The sequence below is a fragment of the Meriones unguiculatus genome, chromosome 10 (genome assembly GCF_030254825.1).
Source record: "Meriones unguiculatus strain TT.TT164.6M chromosome 10, Bangor_MerUng_6.1, whole genome shotgun sequence".
NCBI lineage: Eukaryota > Metazoa > Chordata > Mammalia > Rodentia > Muridae > Meriones > Meriones unguiculatus.
This window is the reverse complement of record NC_083358.1, coordinates 3980514-4001247: the sequence shown is the minus strand read 5'-3', so window position 1 is coordinate 4001247 and position 20734 is coordinate 3980514. Positions and strand designations below refer to the sequence as shown.

The 20734-nt window shown below is 51.7% G+C and overlaps 1 protein-coding gene across 3 annotated transcripts in view; it reads left to right on the top strand.

Moving 5' to 3' along the window:
* Cog2 (component of oligomeric golgi complex 2) overlaps positions 1 to 20532 on the top strand; it is a 28604-nt gene extending 8072 nt beyond the window's left edge. For all 3 annotated transcript variants that reach the window (XM_021648647.2, XM_021648654.2, XM_021648671.2), the window contains 14 exons: positions 696 to 799; positions 3441 to 3549; positions 4386 to 4565; positions 6262 to 6386; positions 7611 to 7737; positions 10358 to 10497; positions 12143 to 12204; positions 13311 to 13462; positions 14435 to 14638; positions 15344 to 15416; positions 15672 to 15814; positions 17443 to 17582; positions 18804 to 18984; positions 19981 to 20532. In XM_021648647.2, coding sequence (XP_021504322.2) covers positions 696 to 799; positions 3441 to 3549; positions 4386 to 4565; positions 6262 to 6386; positions 7611 to 7737; positions 10358 to 10497; positions 12143 to 12204; positions 13311 to 13462; positions 14435 to 14638; positions 15344 to 15416; positions 15672 to 15814; positions 17443 to 17582; positions 18804 to 18984; positions 19981 to 20082 — 1842 coding nt within the window. In that variant the 3' untranslated portion in view covers positions 20083 to 20532. The remainder of the gene's footprint in view (positions 1 to 695; positions 800 to 3440; positions 3550 to 4385; positions 4566 to 6261; positions 6387 to 7610; positions 7738 to 10357; positions 10498 to 12142; positions 12205 to 13310; positions 13463 to 14434; positions 14639 to 15343; positions 15417 to 15671; positions 15815 to 17442; positions 17583 to 18803; positions 18985 to 19980) is intronic.
* The last annotated feature ends 202 nt before the right edge of the window (positions 20533 to 20734 follow it).

Below are 20734 nucleotides of genomic sequence, written 5' to 3'. Positions count from 1 at the left end.
CCCAGGCTGCTCACGCCCACAGACACCCTCCCAGGCTGCTCATGCCACAGACACCCTCCCAGGCTGCTCGCGCCCACAGACACCCTCCCAGGCTGCTCACGCCCACAGACACCCTCCCAGGCTGCTCACGCTCAGGCGCCTCTTGCTGAAGTAGGACAAGATTGCCTGAGTGGTCGCTAGATTGATGGCGTAAGCAGTGGTACCCCGCCTGAAGCTTGGCTTAGCGTGCCCTTCGTCCCAGCACAGAGGGGTTCTCGCGCACACTGTCTGCCAGCAGCTCAGCATTCTGGGGAGTCTGGGCAACAGTGCATTGCCCCATGTGTCTCCCTTAGTCCTGCTGTGGACTTCTGTCAGTAGCATCTTCCATGAACTGACACTTGGGTGTGGAGGTGTGCCGTGCACGTGCAGTTAAAGAAGATGAGTACATTGGAAACTAAACATGAAAATGTATTAAGAACGTAAGCGTAAGGGCTGGCAAGACAGCCTGCCGGCATTCAACTGTGAGCGTATGCTAGAATTGTGAAACTCACTGTAGGAAAGCCCAAATTGAGCTTGCGTTCTTGGGAATTAGGGTTACGTTAAGAGTATTTAAAATGTACAATGCTGGCCTCTGTTCTTCTTTATTAAAATGAGGAAATAAAGTAATTAAGAGTCAACAAATGTTTTTCTTTCTTTTGCTTGAATCCTTTTTATAGATGAGTGTGTTGAGACTTATACAAGTTATTCGATCAGTGGAGAAAATAGAAAAAATCTTAAACTCTCCAAGTTCTGGAGATGCGTCTTCACTGGAAGCAAGCAGGTGAGTGTTCTTGCTGAGCGCTTCACATCCGGGCTGCAGCTTTCTTGAGTGAGACTCCTTTCTGGAAAACAGAGAATCTGAGTCTGATTTAGTGTTTTTAAATGTGACTCAGCCAGGTGTGGTGGCACGTGCCTATAATTACATTTCCATTACACTCTACCCTTAGCACACACCCCGGCCTCATGACCAGGGACACTGAGCTTGAGCCTCACGTGGTGGCACGGGCCAGCATTTGGGAGATGGCTGCCATGCTGAGGGCATGCTATTGACTTTGCTCTGCTGTGCCAATCCTTCCAGCCTGTCCCCAGTGGGCACTGACACTGCACCAGCTTCTTTCCTGGGCACCTGCTCTATGCCCACCGTCCCAGTCCTGTTCTACTGCAGAGCTCGTTTTTAAACTCTGCTTTACTTGGGGTTCCTTAAAGCCGCTCCCTTCCAACCCCCAGCCCGAGGTAGGAGAGAGACAGTTAGTGGGGAGAGGGGCCACAGACCCCTTTACTCCTCCTGGTGTTTAGAGCCAACGGCTTCCCCTGGGGATGTACCAGTCTGTACCAGCGGCAAACGCAGCGGACAGTTGTGTTTCTCTATCCATCTCTGGTCACTGTCACTCCAAACTGCTACATGCCACATGCCACACCCCAACACAAAGGGCCACACCGTCTCTTCCTAGGCTCTCATATTTATGTCCCTCAGAGTCCTAGACCATGCCCTTCTCTTCAATGCATGAGGCAGGTTGTTACAGCTGGCAAAGGCCAGGTGCCACAGTTATTAGCTGTGGACAGACTAAAGCCCAAACTAAAATCCACACTTGGGCCTAAAACAAGAATATTTACATAGCATCACTGAGCTTACAAAGAAACCAGAGCTTCTATTACACTCTTCCCTTAAAACACACCCCAGAGGCCTCATGGCCAGGGACCCTGAGCTTGAGCCTCACGGGAGCTCTCCAGCCTCAGAGTGGATCAGTCAGACCCACCAAAGCCTCTTCAGCTGCTCTTCAGACACGCACACTCATCAAGTGAGCAGTTGGCTCTCGTGGTTTTTTCCTCACTCTCTCCAGGGCACAGAGCCCCACTCTTCCCCTTTCTCGCTTCTCTCAGGAAATGAGTACTGGGTTCTGTCCCCTGCTCTGTGGGCTAAAGTGGCTCTTTCCCTTTTCCTTCCCTCTGTCGTCACTAGAACCAGGCCTCCTTTACCCTACAGCCAGCTCGGGTCTTAGGGGAGTAGTCTCCCCATAGTGTATGAGGCTGGCACTGCAGGCTGCTGCTGCACCTTCTTCCTCACATTCTCCTCTCAGCCAGAGTTAGGCCTGGCCTCCCAGCTGTCAGCGCAGGACTCAGCCATGTGGCCCTTCAGTTCTGTGCTTAGTCATTCTGTGCCAGGCCTCCCTTTGTCACTTCTAATTCTCCAGAGCCCAGTGTCCAGTCCCACCTGTCTTACTACAGGCTTTTCTCTCATCTTCACCTCCTTTTACTGCCCACTTCACTCAACGTGTTTCTAAATTCACTCAAAACCTGCATGAGGCATGGAGAGGTGGTGAGGCACCGTGCAGAGTGGAAGTAAAAGTTAAAAGTATGAGGCTTGTGGCGTTCGCCCCATTGTCTTGGAGACTGTTGGTCTCTCCTGCTTGTGAAAGTTTCATGCTGCCCTGAATCACAGCGCGCAGGCGAGACATGCAGAAAGCCTCCCCTGACCTCCACCTCCTGCTGCCCTTCCCTACCAGTGTCAGTTGCTGATAGGCTCCCAGTAAAGGCTGCAGGCCGTGCCGCTAGGCTGGAGAGCTGCGCCTGCCGCATTGTGCCTGCTCTGCTCTGGACCACCTCTGGGAGCTTTGCTTACCTCAGACCAGTGCCTGTCTGTGGCAAAGGAAAAGCCAGGGCATACTAGTGAATAGTTACAGTGGGCAGAAGCAACCCAGGAGAAGAGCTCCAGGAGAAGAGCTGCAGACACTAAGGACAGCCTTTCTCCTCCATTCTGAGCTAGCTTTGGTGGGACAATCCAGGGCCTGGTGTCCAGTGGCCTCACTGTGGAGTTCCCATGTCCTTGTGCTAGGGACATTTTTCCTGGCTCAGCATTCCTGGGGTGAAAGAGTACACTTCTCCTTTGCTGTTTTGCTCCTCCTTGACTGGCTTTGGTACTTCATAGCAGGTTTTAGGGGTAGGTGCTCGCTGACTGCCTTCTCTCTGGACCTGCAGCATACAGACAGTGCTCTTCAGCTAGTGGTAACATTACTTTTAAGTTGTTATTTAAATTGAAAGGTACTTAAGAGGTTTTATTTATTGCTGCTACAAAGCCAGCTTTATTAAAATGCTCAAAGTACTAAGTGTATAAGAAGAATTAGAGGTATTTCAGAAGGAGGCGGAAAGAAGGTTCAGGGATCACAGGAGAGAGATGTATATCAAAACAGGTTGGGAGTGGTCCTTCGAGAAGGTGAGGGGATACGGTACTCTGTTACACTGGCAGCCCCGAGGCAGGAAGCCTACCAGCACCAGTCACACGAGGAGACAGACAGCAAAGATTGATGCTGACCTTGTGGCCAAGTGGCCTCGGTCTGAAAGGAGCCCTGGGGTTTGAACCCAGAACCCGTGTTCTGGGAAGTCAGAACCTAACAGTTAAATGCTCTTCTTGTTGTCTCTCCCAGCCCACTCCTGACTGGACAGGTTTTGGAGAGAATCGCCACAGAATTTAACCAGCTGCAGTTCCATGCTGTGCAAAGCAAAGGCATGCCCCTTTTGGACAAAGTGAGACCTGTAAGTGTGGGTTGGTGTCGGGCTGTGGATTGCGGAGAATCTCACTCATTGTTTTTTATCTAGCAGCATGCCTTGGACTGACTGTGAATTACAGTGTGTTGACCTTAGGCTTGGTCTTGGTTTGGGGGCTCTTGTATTCCAAATGTCACTCTGCAGATTTAGTAAAAAGACTAAGTCACATTCTCTAAGTTGTAGGGGTAGCACTCTAAATCTGACTCCAATTCCGACTCCATATGGCACAGGAAATGTTGACTTTTCCCAAAGCCCTAAACAGAGCTCCCCCACTTTTTTTTAAGTGTGTGTGTGTGTGTGTGTGCGCGCGCGTGTGCGTGTGCGCGCGCATATGTGCATGAGAGAGAGCTTGTGCTTCTTGCATGTCTGCAGATGACCATAGGGGCCAGAGAAGGTTTTAAATCTCCTGGAACTAGAGTTAGAGGTGGGTGGACGTCACTCAGTGTCGGTGGGAATTAAATCTATAATGCCTGTCAGAAACCAATTTAGTTTGTACCTTCAGAGAAAAATGACATTTTTTCATTCTGCTAGTCTCTCTGTAAATTCTTTTTTGGTGAGACAGTCATCTACTTGAAGAAAACGTAGGAGAGGAGACGGGCTCTTAACCCATGTGGGTCTCTCCCCGCCCTTTTTTCAAAGCTGAGGACCGAACCTAGGGCCTTGCACTTGCTAGGCAAGCACTCTGCCACTGAGCTAAATCCCCAGCTCCAGGGTTCCCCTTTTCTGTCCACACCTTGCCCTCTGTGGGCTCAAGCAGCAGTATGTGTCTGGCCCTTCGGAGTTTGGAAAGTACTGAACGTGAGCCTTCTGGTGGCTTTCCCCAGCGCATAGTTGGCATCACAGCCATGTTGCAGCAGTCTCTGGAAGGCCTCCTGCTGGAAGGCTTGCAGACCTCTAATGTGGACATCATCCGGCACTGTTTGCGCACCTACGCCACCATTGACAAGACACGGGATGCAGAAGCGCTAGTTGGCCAAATTCTGGTGAAGCCGTACATCGATGAGGTCTGTGATTCTGGCATGGGGAACTACACAGAGCCACGCTGCGCTGCCTGTGCGTGGTGTTGGGTAGGGATGGGTACAGCAGAGATGGCAGGAGCTTGTCTCTGTGGGCTGGCTGAGGGGCAGGGTCTTGTTGCACGGCCGGCAGCTGGAACTGCAGGCACTCTGACGGGTGCTCATGAGGCAGCTTGGATGTGTCTTCAGTTCTGGTGCCAGCTCCCCGCGAAGGCGTGAGTCAGACGTTTCCGCTCTGGTAATGTGGTCAGTTGTAACCAAATAAGTCACTAGAAAACAGTTTAACCACTGGCTTTGTGGATTAGACTAGGCAGACAGCTGGTACAGAGCAGGGAGGCTTACAGAAGCTCTTCAGGGACTAGAGACATTGGGCAAGGCTTGAGAAATGGGGAGCAGTTGTGGGTGCTATGAAGATGGGAATGTTCAGATATGGAGGACTTTCACATCAAGCTGGCAGAGGGGCACTTAGAAGGTCCTTCATCCATTGGATCAGTTCTCAGGTGAGTTGTGTGTTGCGCCAAGAACTGCCTGCATTTGTGATGGGAGATGGCTGGTGGAGGCCTGTCCTCCAGCCTGCTGCTGTACACCTTTGAGATTAAGTATGGAGATTAATTTTAGGCCTGGGCAACCACAGAACTGCTAAAATAAGTTTTCTATTTCCCACGTTCTTCCCACGTCTTGCAGGGAAGAGAGCAAACTGTACTGGCATTTATCAGTAATTCAGTTTGGAGTGCTGAAGTAAAGAAGCATTTGAAGTCTGGTATATTGATGTATTAGTTTGCTTTTTGTTTCTGTGATAAAACACCATAACCAAAACAAAAATACCATAACCAAAATCAACATAAGGAAGAAAGAGTTTATTGTAGCTCACAGTTCCAGAGGGAGAGACTCCATAATGCCAGAGAGATATAGCATGCTGGCAAGAGCAGAAAGCTGGCTTTCACCTTTTATCCATACACAGGAAAGAGAGAGCAGGAACAGGAGGTGTAGGGTAAGGCTGTAACCCCTAACGGCCATACGTACTGAAGTTCTTCCTCCACAAGGCTCTGCCTCTGAGAACCAAGCATTCAAGCATGAACCTGGGGCGACATTTCTCATTTGTGGATACCGCTAGTGAGCTGTAGCCCCCGTCTGTTTAACTTACAGATTTTTGTTATATAAGAGTTGTAATCGTATAACCAAAAGTAAAATATTAACATGAAATATATTTTCATTTACCTGCCTCACACCCTATCCTAAGCCCAGTAGCGGTAGAAGAGGCCGGGGTCAGGCTGTGAGGACCTGTAATGGGCCCCTGCTCTGACCCACAGCTGTTCTGGGGGAAGCAGGTTCTATAGCCTCAGGACAGCCTCTTCCACCTCCCAGCCTCCTTCCCTGCATCAAGTCAGAGCTAGTGAACATGGCAGCTGGTTCTGAATGTGATCGGTGAGGTTTTACTGTTAAGAAAATATACCACTGCCTTGTGTATAATGACACACACCTTTGGTCCACCAGCGATGGGGGCAGAGACAGGCAGGTCTCTGGGTTTATGGCCAGCCTGATTTCCTTTGTAGCTACACAGTGAGACCTTGTCTCAAAAAACAAAAACAAGAAGAGTGGCCCAAGTTTCCCCTCCCACTTCTGTCACATCTCATTCACGATTTTCCTGTGAATGCCATTTTTAAGTAGTTTTCATTTTTCATAGGTGATCGTCGAACAGTTTGTTGAGTCTCATCCCAATGGCCTTCAGCTCATGTACAACAAGCTCCTGGAATTTGTCCCTCACCACTGCCGCCTTCTCCGGGAAGTCACAGGAGGAGCTGTGTCAAGGTCAGTTAAAGGGCTTAGCTGAGCTCACCCCAGCGCTGCCATAAGCCTCATGTGCCTGCCCTCCCTGGCTGCGGGAAAGCAGGTCTGAGGGCAAGCGCACAGTGGAGCCAGGACTAGGCTGTGTCTCTGAATGGAGCCTCCCTCCCCTTCTCTGAGCTGCCTTCTTCCAAGTCGCTTAAACCAAAAGTATGTTCTTTTCGTGGTCCACATCTCATATGAATAACAGTTGTTTCTGGTTTTGTGTGCTGGACTTCAACTCTGGCCTTGTCCATGTCAGGCATTCAGATCCTCCTCTGTGTCTAGCAGTCAGTTCAGCCAGGTTTATGCTGACCCTCACGCTGTCTTTAGTTCCCATCCTTTTGTTCAGTTTCCTCTCTTCAGTAAATACCAGTTTGCTTTAAGCATTGCTGTCTGACCATTCTATGGTCTGGCTCAGTAGCAGGCTCAGGCCTCAGGCCTTTTGGCAGCCATAGAAGTTCTCAGACCTGCATGCTGAGCCTTCTCTCGGTTCTCAGAGCTTCACAGTCTCCTTGGCACACTGGAGGAGATCTTTAGTGCCAGCTGACCTCTGCATCCTTCAGAAACCTCTGAATGAGCTGATGTGTGTGCTTTTACCTCACTAATTTGCTAAATTTGCAGATAAGAAGTTCATTGTCAAGTGCCACACACAAACACACACAAACTTAGCATCTTCTTATATCAGAGTTTGTGACCAAGATTTTACATGAGACATCATAGAATTTTAGAGCTAATCACTTAGGGTGTGAGAAGCATAGACAAGTTGGTGAGCCTGAGTGTCTCATGGTGAGGTTCTTGAAAGCAAGGGCTACTTCCCTGTGGTATGAGCCTGCTGGGTTTCGTACCAAGTCTTGTTATGGGTCCCTGGCTGGCCTTGAATTCGTAATTCTCCTGTCTCAGCTTTGTGAGTGCTAAGAAAGCTGACCTGTGCTACTGTGCCTGGCCCACGGCTGCTATTTCCCAAGCTAAGAGTCTGAGTGATGGCCTGTGCCTGGGAGACTTGTATCAGCTTTATGCAGCGGCTTTGCCTTCTCCCTGACAGGATGGGGAGTGTGTCACTGAGACCCAGAAGTAAAATCGAAATAATCTAGACACAAAATATGGTCTTTAGAACAGTGGAAATACAATGTGGCCGAGGTCTTTTGGTAAACACGTTTAGTAAGCAGAAGGGAGGGTGAGCTGACTCTCTCGGCTCTTGTCGCACAGTGAGAAAGGTACTGTCGTCCCTGGCTATGATTTCCTGGTGAATTCAGTGTGGCCAGAAATAGTCCGAGGACTCGAAGAGAAGCTGCCATCGCTCTTCAACCCTGGGGACCCCGATGCCTTTCACCAGGTAATGCCTTGTCATCGGTTCTTGAAAAACATCCTATAGCGCCAGGAGCAGCGATGCACACCTGCAATCCCAGCGCTCTGAAGGCAGAGGCAGGCACACCTGTGTGAGTTCAAGGCTGGCCTGGTCTACAAAGTGAGTCCAGGACAGCCAAGGCTGCACAGAGAAACCCTGTCTAAAAAAAAAAAAAAAAAAACAAGCAAAATAGGAAAAATAAAGGAAAGAAAAAAAAGAAAAATGTTCTCTAGTGTAGGGAAGTCACATTTTCACTGACGTTTTGGTCTTCAGGGTAATGAAAAACCTGTGATTGTTGACCACATACTGCTTCTTTCAAGTGTGGATTTGGTACTTGGAGTGATGAGAACACTCTCAGCTTATTTTATGACTTTATATCTGTGTGTGTGAGTAGAAGGGAATGCACACTTGAGTGCCGTGTCTGGAAGAAGGCATCAGATCCCCAGAGCTGGGAGCTGGAGTTATAGTTGGTTGTAAGCCTCATGACGCGGGAGCTGGGAACCAAACCCGGGTCCAGAGGGCTGGAGAGATGGCTCAGTGGGTAAGAGCATTGGCTGCTCTTCCAGAGGACAGGGATTCGAATCCCAGCACCCACATGGTGGCTCACAACTGCCTCACAGCTCCAGGGAGCTGAAGCCTCTTCTGACCTCCACAGCACCAGGCATTTAAGTGGTCAGAAAAACTCACAGGCAAAACATTTATACCTGTTAAAAGAGAGAGAGAGAGAGAGAGAGAGAGAGAGAGAGAGAGAGAAGAGCAATATGCAGTTAACTGCTGCTGTCTTTCCAATCCCCGCTCTCTCCTTTGATTGTGACCATAGTTCAGTCTAGAGGCAGTTATATACAGATAGAAACAACAATCCCTCCATTCCTTCACAACTCCCTAAGACTGTAAAGCCAGTATCCATGCAGGTGGTTTTTGTGAAAATTCAGCTGTGGGCCAGGTAGGAGCTCTTGGTGTGGGAAAGCACGAGAACTTGGGTTCTGGTTCCCAGCACCCCTGCACGTGTGCCACGCGGGTGCTGGCTGCCCACTGTCGTCCCTGATAGCGCTGCTCACATCTTGGGTGTGAGCGAAAGCTGGCTGCTGAGTCCCACCCTGGTGCTTGCTTCTGGCGCTCGCTCTACTCTCTCCTGACAAGCAGCGTTGGTGTTCATTGTGTGGCCGTAAAGGTGTAGCAGGCGTATGCTCTTCTCTGCCCTGCTTGCTTGCTTTTTCTTCCCTCTCCCCTGGCCTTCTCCCTTTTCTTGCCCTTTTGTAACTCCTGCTTTGGGGGAGATTCTCTCCTTTATGCTGTGCTTTTCTTTCCACTCTTCTCATTGTTTCCATGCAGGTGAAGTTACAGAGGCAGGTGTGCCCTCCCTCGTCCCATGATAAAATTATAGGTGAAGTCATGCTCTATGCCCTCTTCCCCAACAGGACTGGAGCTCCCAGTGCTGCTCCCAGCACTTCCTGTTTGATACGATTAAAATTAGGGGTTTCCTGGCTTCAGTAGCCATCACTCTGCAGGTGACTCTCGGGCTAAACCTTTCTGCTGCTTGTTCACTGTTGCTTCCGGCAGGATGTCAGCACATTCTACTTCCTCATCTCATTCCTTGGAAGGCATTATAACAGCGGTTCTCAATCTGGGGGTCTCAGCCTCTGTGGGGGTCAAGCGACCCTTTTACAGAGTCACATCAGAAATCCTGCATGTCAAATATCTTCGTGACGGTCCGTAACAGTACCAAAATTGCAGGTGTAAAGTAGCAACACAATACTTTTGTGGTTGGGGTCACCACATGAGGAGCTGTATTAAAGGGTCATGGTGATAGGAAGGTTGAGAACCACTGCTTTACAGTAAGGCTCAATAGCCAGTGTGTCTGCCAGCGCTGGCGCTGCTTTTCTTCCGTTCGCCAGGAGGCTGAACTCTCTCGGACTCTCCCGGCAGGCACTAAGCTGCCGTCTGTGCTGCCGCCAGGATCGTGACTCCCTGACTTGTGGACTTCTGTGTGGCTGCCCAGGGCTCTGCACTGAGGACGAGGACTTTGATTCATTCTGATATTCACGCGTTCCCTCAGCTCTTACTTTCTTTCATCCCTCAAGCTCTTATCCTTTTCTACCCCTTCGCTTTTGCCACACCCCAGATGCTGCTGTTCGCGCCCTCTCTGCAGTTGTGTCTGAGCGCTCTCGTGAGCGGTCGGGGCTCACTGTTGACGACCGGCGTGGTCATTTTTAGGTCTGTTGGTTTTCAGGGTCTCCTCTGATGGGCTTTGTCTCTTTCCCGGTTCCTTGTAAAACACTTTGGCTTTGAGAGGGGTGCGGTGAGTTATTGCGCTTAATCTGTGATGCCGCGCAAAGGTCAGGGCTGCCCTGAACCAGAGAGTGCCATTTGCACAGTGTGTAGGGCAACGCTGGCTTTTCCCTGAGAGACCTGGGGAGGGGCCCAGAGCCACTGGCATGGCTGAAGCGCTAAGGAGCTGGGAGTTGGAATGACGAGGAAGCTGCTGAGGCCAGTCAGCTCCAGCCTGACCCTGCGAGGACCTTCGCTGTCTTGGCTGCACTTTTCAGCATATGCTCCCCACTGTCTAGCTCGCTGACGGAGCAAATCCCACCCTTTGTTCTCCTCCTAGAAATACACTGTAAGCATGGATTTTGTGCAGAAGTTTGAGCGGCAGTGTGGATCCCAGGCCAGTGTGAAGCGACTGCGAGCACACCCGGCCTACCACAGCTTCAGCCATAAGTGGAACTTGCCTGTTTATTTTCAGATCAGGTCAGTCGTGCACCCCATCCTGCCCTTCCACATGGTGGAGGCATAGTCTTGCTATGTGGCTCAGGCAGGCCTTGAACTCACAGTCCTCCAGTTTCGGCCTCCTCGTGCCTGCCACCACTCAGCTCACTAGCATTTGCTGGCTAATTAACATTTTAAAGCTTATTACTAAGGCTTTTACTGTTGTTGGGGGTTATTACTCCAGTAGCAGCTCTCTGTGGGCAGTGGAATGGAAGTGAGGAGGTGCGTATGTCAGGGATGCTGAGCTTGCAGGAAAAGCGAGTGTTTCTGGTAGTAGGAGGGAGAGAAACTGGACTTGAGTGAGCTGGGCTCAGCCTGGCTTCATGGCCACAGTCTCTTCATAGTTGTGCCGAGAAGCACTTGATGGCAGTCACCATCAGCCTCCAGTCCTGGGCCTGTGTTTGGTTCTATGTGCTCCCCTTCAGCCTGAGATGAGCAGGTGTTTATTTTCTCCTCTCCTGCCGCTCCCTGTGACCTTCGTGACCTCTGTTCCCTGGCCTGGAAGACAGTGAGATTTTCCTTCCAGATTGCCCAATCTGACCTATGTCAATAAGCAACTCTGTAAAATGGCTGTGAAACTCAGACTAGTCATCAGCAGCTTGTTGCCCTGAGCAGCAACCAGAGCAGAGCATCAGTTTCTGCAGTGTCCTGGGGGAGGTGGCCAGTTCCTGCCCAGATGAGCATTGCTGAAGCTCATGAGTGGAGTGTTCCACAGAGAGCCTCAGGCTCTTGTCCGGGTGGCATGTGCTTCACATTGTGATGTGGTCCTTTCCCGAGAGCTCGGAAGAGAATTGCAGAGCAGAAACATCAAGAGCAGCTGCCCTGGTTGTCAGAGCCCCGCCCCTTTGCTGCTGAACAGCAGTCACAGTGCTCCGAGCCAGCCGGGAGGCTCCTTGTCACCTCTGCTATCTCCAGGAGCAGCCTGCTATCATTCTGTGGCTCCTGTGCACTTCATTCCCAAGGAGTGACTCGAAAAGTGTCCCTGGGAAGAACTCCTTGAGCGTTAGTCAGGGCTCCTGTTAGTGACGGAGTTAGCCAGTGGCTGCTGCCGTGACGCCGTTTCCAGGTAGCAGCCAGTTGTCAGGCACTGTCACGCTGCAGTTACGGAAACATGCTGCCTGTGTTAGTGAAACCCAGGCGTGATGGGCAGCTGGATGCTGGGGCTGGCCGGCATCAGGATGTAGGCAGCGCAGGGGATCTACAGAGGCTGAAGGCCTGCACAGCAAGCCCAGGGTTGACTGGAGCTTTGGGGGTCCTCGTCAAGTGGCAAACACAGGTGCCGAGCCAGCTTTCTCGTGTCTTAGTTTGGGGGTTTCCTCACTGTGGTGTTGCTGGCATGGGGGTTGGAGATGGCACTGCGTATGTGGCCTTGACTGTTAACACAGAGTGGAACTTAAGACATCCTCTCAGTAGGGCTTGGAAGACATGTATGCGAGACTAGCTGCAAATAGCAGAGAACCCTGCAGCACAGCCATTTCACCGAGGACGTGATGTCTTACACAGTAAAAAGAAAAAGGGCGTCTTGGACATCCTTGAGAACCCCGGGTGTGAGCAGACAGGAGAGGAGGCCAGGCAGGAGAAGCATCTTGCTGGCCAGCCAGCATTGATCCATGTTCTTCCTCCCCAGGTTTAGAGAAGTGGCCGGATCCCTAGAAGCATCACTCGCAGCCGGGCTAGAAGACGCCCCAGGTAACCATAGAATGGAGACAGCAGGTGTCCCTAACAGGGCCAGCTGAGCTCAGCAGTCAGTCCTGGGCCTGGCGGTGCTCCTGCCTTTTCTCCCCATCCAGTGAGTTGTGCTGGGAGGACACTGGCTTAACATCTTTGAAAGATTCCTTTTTGTACTGCTGAACCCAGGACCCCATAACATGCTGAGCAGGCATCCATAGAAAGCTAACTTCTCAGATAATTTATCATTTTTTTTTATGCAGCAAATAGAAAGCAGTGTTTTGGTTGAATTTCTTGCTTTAGAGAGATGATGACAAGGGACGCTTTACAAAGTTCAAAACGGACCTTTTCTGTCCTGAATGTAGCCTGTCCAGGCCGTGCCCCTGTGTGCGGTCACTGCACTCCAGTTTCTGTGACCAGCTCCGTTGAGGTTGGCTGTGTTCCGTGTGGAATGGCTGTAGCTTCATCAGCTATCTGTAGACTTCAGCAGTTCACCTTCCTTCCTGTCCCAACCCAGCTACATGCAGGCTGCCCATGGGTCGACGTGCTCCTGCCCTCCAGAGAACGGCTCAGCTGGAGCCCAAATGCGGCCTCGTGGGATAGTTTTGAGATTCACGACATGGCATTCTTGATAGCCATTGGGGTGCACCGCACTTCTGGCCACGCAGCTCAGGGTCTCCTGCCTGAGCACCTGCTCCAGCACAGCCAGGGCATTCCTAGCGGAAGCTCCTTTCGAGTTGTGGAGTTGCTTCTTTGCCCATCTCTGCAAAAGCATTGTAAGGGTTGACCTCCTCTGTGTGGATAGTACCAGGCTGAGGTAGGAAAGAGGAAAAACTGAAATCGAAGCCTTGTAAGGGCCACACACCATTGTGCGTGTTGCCGTGGTGTTGAAGGACCTGCTCACAGACAGTTCAACACCGTGTTTGGTGCTGCCTCTCATGCCTGGGAGTGGTGTCAGTGAATTACTAACCCAGCACACTGAACACACGTGGTCTTGGGCTGTTCTGGCATCTCCGTTGGCCTCAAGCCCCCAGTGTGCCCTGCCTTTACCTGGAGTTTATGCCAATGCTAGAGTCAGACGGCAGCTGTAGCCAGGGTTGTACCCTGAGTCAGTGCTTTCTCTCCAGCTGGAAGTCCGTATTGCCTTTTGGCTTCTCACACGACATGGAGCAGCCTGGAGAGATGCTGGTCCACAGAGATGTTCCTGCCTTTGCTGGCACACCGCCTGTGGAGGCTCACGCTGCAGATCCTGGCCCGATTCTCCGTGTTTATCAATGAGGTGAGTGGCCGCATGCAGCCGTCTCTCAGCAGGCAGTGCTGGCAGGACCTGGAGAGGCACGTGGCTGAAACCCATGGGACATTCCAAGTGTCCCCTGGTGTCAGATCAGCTGGCCGCTTGCTCAGGGTTAATTACTGAGAAGGCCCACCCTGAGAGTGTGCTTCTCTTCTCAAAATCAGAGTCCTCAGGCACCCTGAAAGTGAAGTGTTCACTTTGATGGAAATTAGTGGAAATAAAAGTAAGGAGGTTGAAGTTCAAACAGTCACCTGATCATCAAAATAAAAGCAGTCACCTCCAGTCTAGGCTCTGCAAATCTTCAGCAGTCAAATGTGTTAGCTCTCCACCCACTCTGCTTGGTTATTGGTGCATGGTGACGCTGTGGCTCTTGTCCCCAGGGCGTTAATACTGCCAAGAGCCGAACACCAGCTTTAGGTCCTTCAGACAACAGTCTTCAGAGCCATCAGGGACACCATCATCCTCAGTGACAAATACACAGCCAGGCCTCGTGGCGCAGGAATCCAGGGCAGTGCAACGACAGGCACACCCTGCTCTGGAGCGGAGTGGCTTAGAGCAGCGAGGTCCTGCCACAGCTCTGCCACCTTTCCCTGGGGGCTTGGAGCAGTAAGCCCCTGAGTCTCTTTTTCTTTTGCGACTTGGCCGAATGGCTCTGTGTGTGGCTGTGGTGAGGATTTACCGTGAGCTGAGGTGCCAGGAGGAATGGGAGCGCTGTGAAGTCAGGGCGCCTCTCTCCTTCCTCTCCTCTGCTCACCGGCTTCTCACACTTTCCTGCACCACTGGCTGTCTCAGAAGACACAATTCCAAGACACCAGGGCCAGAACCTGCCTGGGGTAGACGTGCTGACTTTCTCCTGGAGTGTCGTACACCTCTCAGCTAAGTGTGTGCACAGAGCTCCTGGGCACACAAGCGCCCTGTGCCATAGAGTGAGTGTTTGAGCCTTGACATCCTTTTCAGCTTTCTGTCAGGCCCATCTCTAACGAAAGCACAAAGGAGACTAAAAAACCTTCGGCTGGCAGCAAAGAGCCTTCCGAAGACCCGGGCAGCCATCCTTCAGCAGCGGTGACGGCGGCAGCAGCGGCGGCGGCAGCAGCAGCAACATCCATTTCCAGCACTCAGCTGGTGTATGTGGTCTCAGACCTGGACAGGCTTCAGGAGTGGGTGAGCTCACTGCAATGCTGGGCACAGGGGTCTGTGAACTGCAGGGTCATAGGCACTGGGAGGACACTCTGCCCTCCGTGTCAACCTCGGAGTGTGCCGTCTTTGCGTCCGGGTCCCTGCTGTGCTGTACTCTGCCCACGGCTCCTTGCTCTCAGGAGACACCTAACCTTCAGTTCAGGGTCAGGGTCTGCTTCTCTCCTCATCAGTCACCTCTGTTCAGGCAGGCCTGTGGAGGGCTGGACCGCAGTTAGTTTTAGGTCACGGCCCCAAAGGTTTGAGAATGTTGATGGTGATGAAATTTCCCCATCTGTGTTCCCTGTGGGGCCCTTGTTCTGCTCAGCATTCAGAGAGCTTCATGGGACACTGGGGTTTGACGCCTTCAGTTAGATTTGCTGTCTGTAGTTTCTATTCTGTGTGGCTAAATACATGTGTACTCTGAGAAAGTGTGCTCTGCTTACTGTAAGCAGTTTGGGTGTCATGAGGAGCTGTCGAAGGAGATTTTGCTTTCCTTCTGCCTGCAGCGGCCATGGAGCCAGCAGTCCATGCTGTTGGCTTCTGTAGTGAGGGCACGGCCCCCGTGATAGGACTGTCACCTGCCAGCTCGGGCTTAGCTTTCAGTACTGGGTAGTCACATCTGAGTTTATGGGTGCAGGGCTGCTGGTTCTGACTGACGGGAGGCGCTAGTGTACAAAATGTGTGTTTCAGCTTCCAGAACTCCTGGAGACAGTCAAGCCCAAACTGGAAATGATCGGCTTTAAGAACTTTTCATCTATCTCAGGTAAAAAATGAACTCAGACTGAGAATCTTTGAGTAAGAAGTGACGTAAAGTACACAGACTGCAGGGAATGTTTGACCCGGCACCTCAGCTCCAGTCGAGAACCCTTAGCTGTTTCTGTGTTTTGCACTTTGATTTTACGTCTGTAAATGAGGTGGCTGGTTTGTACTAATGACCTGATTCACTGAGTGCACTCTAAACGCCATGATGGTTGCCCTAGCTGGCCCAGTGACCCCTTCCACTGCCCTGTGTCCACAGCGGCCCTGGAGGACTCCCGAAGTGCCTTGTCTGCCCATGTGCCGGCTCTGAGCAGCAGGATTGTCCAGGACCTGAGTGAGTCTTGCTTCAGTTATCTGAAGAGTGCCCTGGAGATCCCCAGGCTTTACCGCAGGACCAATAAGGTCAGTGTCACTTGTGGGAGAGCTCTGTGGGGTGTGGGCCACAGGCAGGCCTCGATGTGCTGAGATTAGGGAGCCGGCTGCCAGCACAACCCACAGTGTGCAGTTAGGCCCATGGGCTTTGGATTTCAAGAAAAAGTACTTTTTGTATGTGTGTGTGAGTCCTGACTGGCCTGGAACTCACTGTATAAACCAGGGTGGCCAGGGGTAGCCGCCTCTGCTCTGGAGTGCTGGCACGAATGGTGTGCAGTGTCAAGCCTGGCTGGGAAAGTGCTTTCCCGAGAAAAGAAAGCAATTCAAAATGTTCATTTACTCGCTGCGTTGTCGTCATGTCGTCCTTTATTTTTCATTGATCTCACTCTGCACGCTGTTATTGGAGATACCTGCTTTCCCGTGTTCTTTTAGTGAGACAGTAGAAAGAATGTGTTGCCAGCCAGTGGGGCAGCTCAGCGGGCAAGGGCGAGCAGCCACGAGCACGTGCTGGCTGGTGCCAGGGAGACTGTCTCTCTCTTGGTAGTGGAAGCTTGTCTGCGTGCATCTCTTCCTGTTCTTGCTCTGGCATGGTTGGGTCTCCCTCTGGTTGTCTTTCACAGTCATGGTTAAGTTTTAGACTTACTTTAGCGCATCTCAGTTTACTTACTGTTCCAAACGCTCAGAAGTATACAAATGATCTGTGGCCTTCCATCTCCTCTTAGCATTACTCTTCCATTGGTTGCAAGAACTTGGGGTACAGGAAGTGATTCCTTGTTGCTGGGCTTGCATTGACCACAGTTTGACTGGATTCTTTCCTCTTGTTTATAGTTCTCATCGTCATCATTATAGCTATTGTCATCATCACCATCACCTTCTGTAGTTCATTATTCATTATTGCTGAGGCTACCCTCTAACTCATTGCAGTCTTGTGCCTCAGCGCCTCCTAAGTGCTGGGATTACAGGTACGAGCCCCCATTTCCAGCTGCCCCTTCTCATGTTAAAGTTTGGATTGGCAAAGCCCTGTGTGGTAGTCACACTGTAATCCTGGCACTTAGCAGGCTGAGAGCAGGATCATGGTTGTCACCATCTGGAGCTACAAAGTCAGACTGACTCAAGTAGACAAACAGGGCAGATTTCAATGTTAGGTGCAGGGGAATTACCCCTTGTGTCAAGGTTTCCTGCTGTGCTATTTGTTGTTGGACCCGAAGCCTACACTTGGGTGGTAGGGGCCTGTGCACATTGCCAGGTGACTTCCTTTTCTTTTTGTTCTGTGGGCATCGTAGAGGGGTGTGTGTGTGTGGTGTGTGTGTGTGTGTGTGTGTGTGTGTGTGTGTATGGGTGTGTAAGAGAGAGAGAATGCACAGCACATCAGCCCCTGCTGAGCACTGGGCCAATCTTTACCTAAAAAGCAAGGAACCATGTGCCTTGAGCATCTCCTAGTGGGAGGAGTCAGGACTCAGCCCTTTGCATCCTGCCTCAGCCTCAAGCCTGACTTGGAGCAGAGGGAGGGTCTTGTTTGTGGTACACTGCTGCCCCAGGCACTCTCTGGCCCTCTGCTTGCTTTCTGGGAGGGTAGAACTGTTTGCTAAACATTGATGGTATGATGACTCAGTTTTTGTTTCCTGTGTCCTTAATCCCTTTTGACAATGGCTTTCCAGGAGGTCCCCAGCACGGCCTCTTCTTATGTGGACAGTGCGCTGAAGCCATTTTACCAGCTTCAGCGGGGTCATGGGGACAAGGTGAAGCCAGCTGTGATGCAGTGCTGGCTGCAGGAAGCTCTGTCTGAGAGCACACACAGGTGAGCTGTGACTTCTGGAGAGCTGCCTGTCTCCACCTGGGGGCAGCGTGGTAGAGATCACAGTGGGCAAGCTGTGGGCCCTCAGCCCCATCCCTCCCTCACCTACCCTTCCTCCACCTGCTTCACTGTCAGGCTGACCACGGTCCTGTGAGCGCCGGCCCTGAACCCCAAGGGCACCTTACTGCCTCCCCGCTTGGCCCTACCCAGTCCTTCCTCTCCTTGCTGTCACTCCAGCTATTCCCCCTAGATGCTGGGAGGGCTTCTGCGGGGAGAAAAGGAAGCACGAGTTACAGCGCAGTCACCAGGGGCCCCAGGCAGAGCAGCTAATCCACTCTTCCTAGCTGACTCGTGGCCACTTCTTGACTCTTTGGTGGAGTGTTTGCCTGGCATTCTTGCCGTTCTGGGTTCCATCCCTGGCTCCACAAAAGAGAGAGGAGGCGTATTTTGTTTTACTGTTGACTTAATTGTTAATCACCGTTTTGCAGTAGAGTTTTTTTTCGTTTGAGTTCTGTCCCTTACCCCCACTTGTGGGTCAATTTAGAACCCATCAGGCCTACTCCTGTGGTTTTGTAAACAGGTAAGTTCCAAGTGCCAACCAGACAGCCTGTCACCTAGGCGAGGAAGTGACTAATTTACGGTGAGAGTTTTGGTTAAGTGAGATGTTTGTGCTTTAGGAGGCAGAGTGCTCAGCTGCTGTGGGCGTGCTGTGGAAGCCCTGCACCTGGAAAGGATGCTGGCCCTCCTTGTTTGGTTTAGGACTGGGGGTTTTACTTGTATGGACACAGGGAAGCCAAAGCCCAGTCAGTGTCTCCACCTTGTTGAGTCAGGGTCTCACTGAGCCTGTAGCTCACCAATTTGGCTGTGTTGGCTGGCCAGGAAAACCCCAGTGAGCCTCCTGTCTCTGAATTCCAGCGCTAGAATTACAGGCACACAGCACTGGAACTGGGGGTATGAGCCCAGGTCCTCATGCTTGCACAGCAAGCTGTTTGCCTGTTGTGCTATCCCCTCACCCCAGGACCAACAAACCCTGTACCCCTGTTCCTTAAGCTTTCGGGAGCATTACCCTTGGAGACTTAGGAAGCATGGCAGCACATTTCCCAGTCAGGCTGTTGTGGTGTTGCTGTTGCCATCTTAAGACGCTCTTGCGTACAAAGCAAATTCCTACCTGGTGTCACCACTGTTTCTCTAGTCACCAACCCTGCATTACCTCTCGTGCCCAAGGTACTTTGAAACTGTGTCAGATGTGCTGAACTCAGTGAAGAAGATGGAGGAAAGCCTGAAGCGCCTCAAACAAGCCAGGAGATCCCCTGCCAACAACCCTGTCAGCTCCAGCGGTGGCATGAGTGATGACGACAAGATCCGACTACAGCTGGCCCTGGATGTGGAGTACTTGGGAGAGCAGGTACCAGCGGCCTGAGCCTGGCTGCAAGGGCCTGGTTGTACTCAGGGCTGTGTGTTCACCCCGCTAGGCTAATGACAGAAGAGTCAGGCCCACCCTGCTGTGAAAGGGTACGTGTCAGGAAGTGGGCGATAGACAGGGCAGAGGGTTACAGGGCACCCACCCAACAGCGGGGCATCCTGCTGCTTCAGCACTGGCTCAGGCACACCTGCCCTCGCTGCCCGCTGTCCCGAGGGCCTGCAGCCTCCTACCGGGCCTATAAAACACTGTTTTTCAAGTCATGGTGAATGCCTGATGGCAGCTGATGCCTGATGAGGGGCTGCAGTGACATCCTCAGTACCCCAAATCTCCAGACGTAGGGCACTGCCTCTCTTGATAGGCTGGGTTTATACTTAGCATGCTATCCCAGCATTCAGAATGTCTAGGCAGGAGGATTGCCACAAGTTGGAATGTAAGATCCTGTCTCACAGAAGAGTGAGACAGGCAGCCTGCAAACATCAGCTGCCATGTTTATTTTGTGAGAAATCTGAAGTCTCCCCAAGCAAGCATGGGCAGAGCAAGACACCAAGCGCTGATACACTGTCCCTGCTGCTGCTTTGGTGGGGTAGCCACAGAGCGTGCTCATGCTGCGTGTCTTCAGGCCAACACTCTCTGAGAAGGGAAAGGGGAGCTCAGCGGGTGCCTGTGGAAAGCTCCGCAACTAAAGAATAAGTCTGCAGATGGGATTTCTCCCCAAGCATTCTCTGAGCCCACAGAAGAGCCTCCTCCCTGGCCGGTCTCGTGTGGTGGGCTGGGCATTCAGAGGCCAGCTTCTTAGAATGGGAAGCCTGTGACCCCAACCACGGTTCTGCAATAAGCCAGTCCTGCCCTTGAGCAGGAATGATTCCTCCTTCCTTTGGGAGCTCTGCTCTGGGGCGGGGCTATTTGTCCTGGTTGTGATGACGGCGTCTGCCCGCTCAGACCTCATCACAGTGACGATTGTTGTCATGGCCTTTGCAGATTCAAAAGATGGGCTTGCAGACCAGTGACATCAAGAGCTTCCCGGCCCTGGCAGAGCTCGTCCTTGCTGCCAGGGACCAGGCGACTGCAGAGCAGCCCTAGGCACCCTGGCAGGACCTGGAAAGGGTACACTTGTCCTGAGTCGCCAGCAACAGCCTGTACCTTGCCCAGTGTGTGTGGCCATCTTTCACCCAGGAAGAGCCAAAAGCCTTTCCATTGTATGGAAGATAGATTTTATGACACTTGAAGCTTTTTACTATAGTTTACAAAACAAGTTGTCTCATTTTATTGTAAATCTTAGTGTAGACAAACCGATTTCTATGAGAGGGTTAAAGTAAAAACACAAGGGTGGCTGTCCAGCTGTCCCGGCCCAGCACCGGCAGCGCTGGGCAGCGTGCACAAACAGTGCAGAAACTGTCTCCAACCCTGGAGACACTGTCAGGCCCACGCACATAAGAACAGCACTTCTGATCCTGCCGTCCACACCTCTGTCAGGAGCCAGAGATGGCAGTCAAGATTCCTTTCCTAAATAAAGGAAGTATCTGCTGCAAATGTGTAAGTTATGAATCCAGTCCAGGCGTCCCTCTTCACGCATGACTTCAAAGGCTCACAGTCCCTTGGCACAGATGAAAGGCTTCTGTCTGTGTAGCTCCCCCGCTAGCTCTAGAGTATAGCACAAGTAACTGTCCCACACAGAGGCCAGTCAGCCCCATCTGCCTGGCAGGCTGCTGCAGGAGCATGGAGTGGGCCTCTG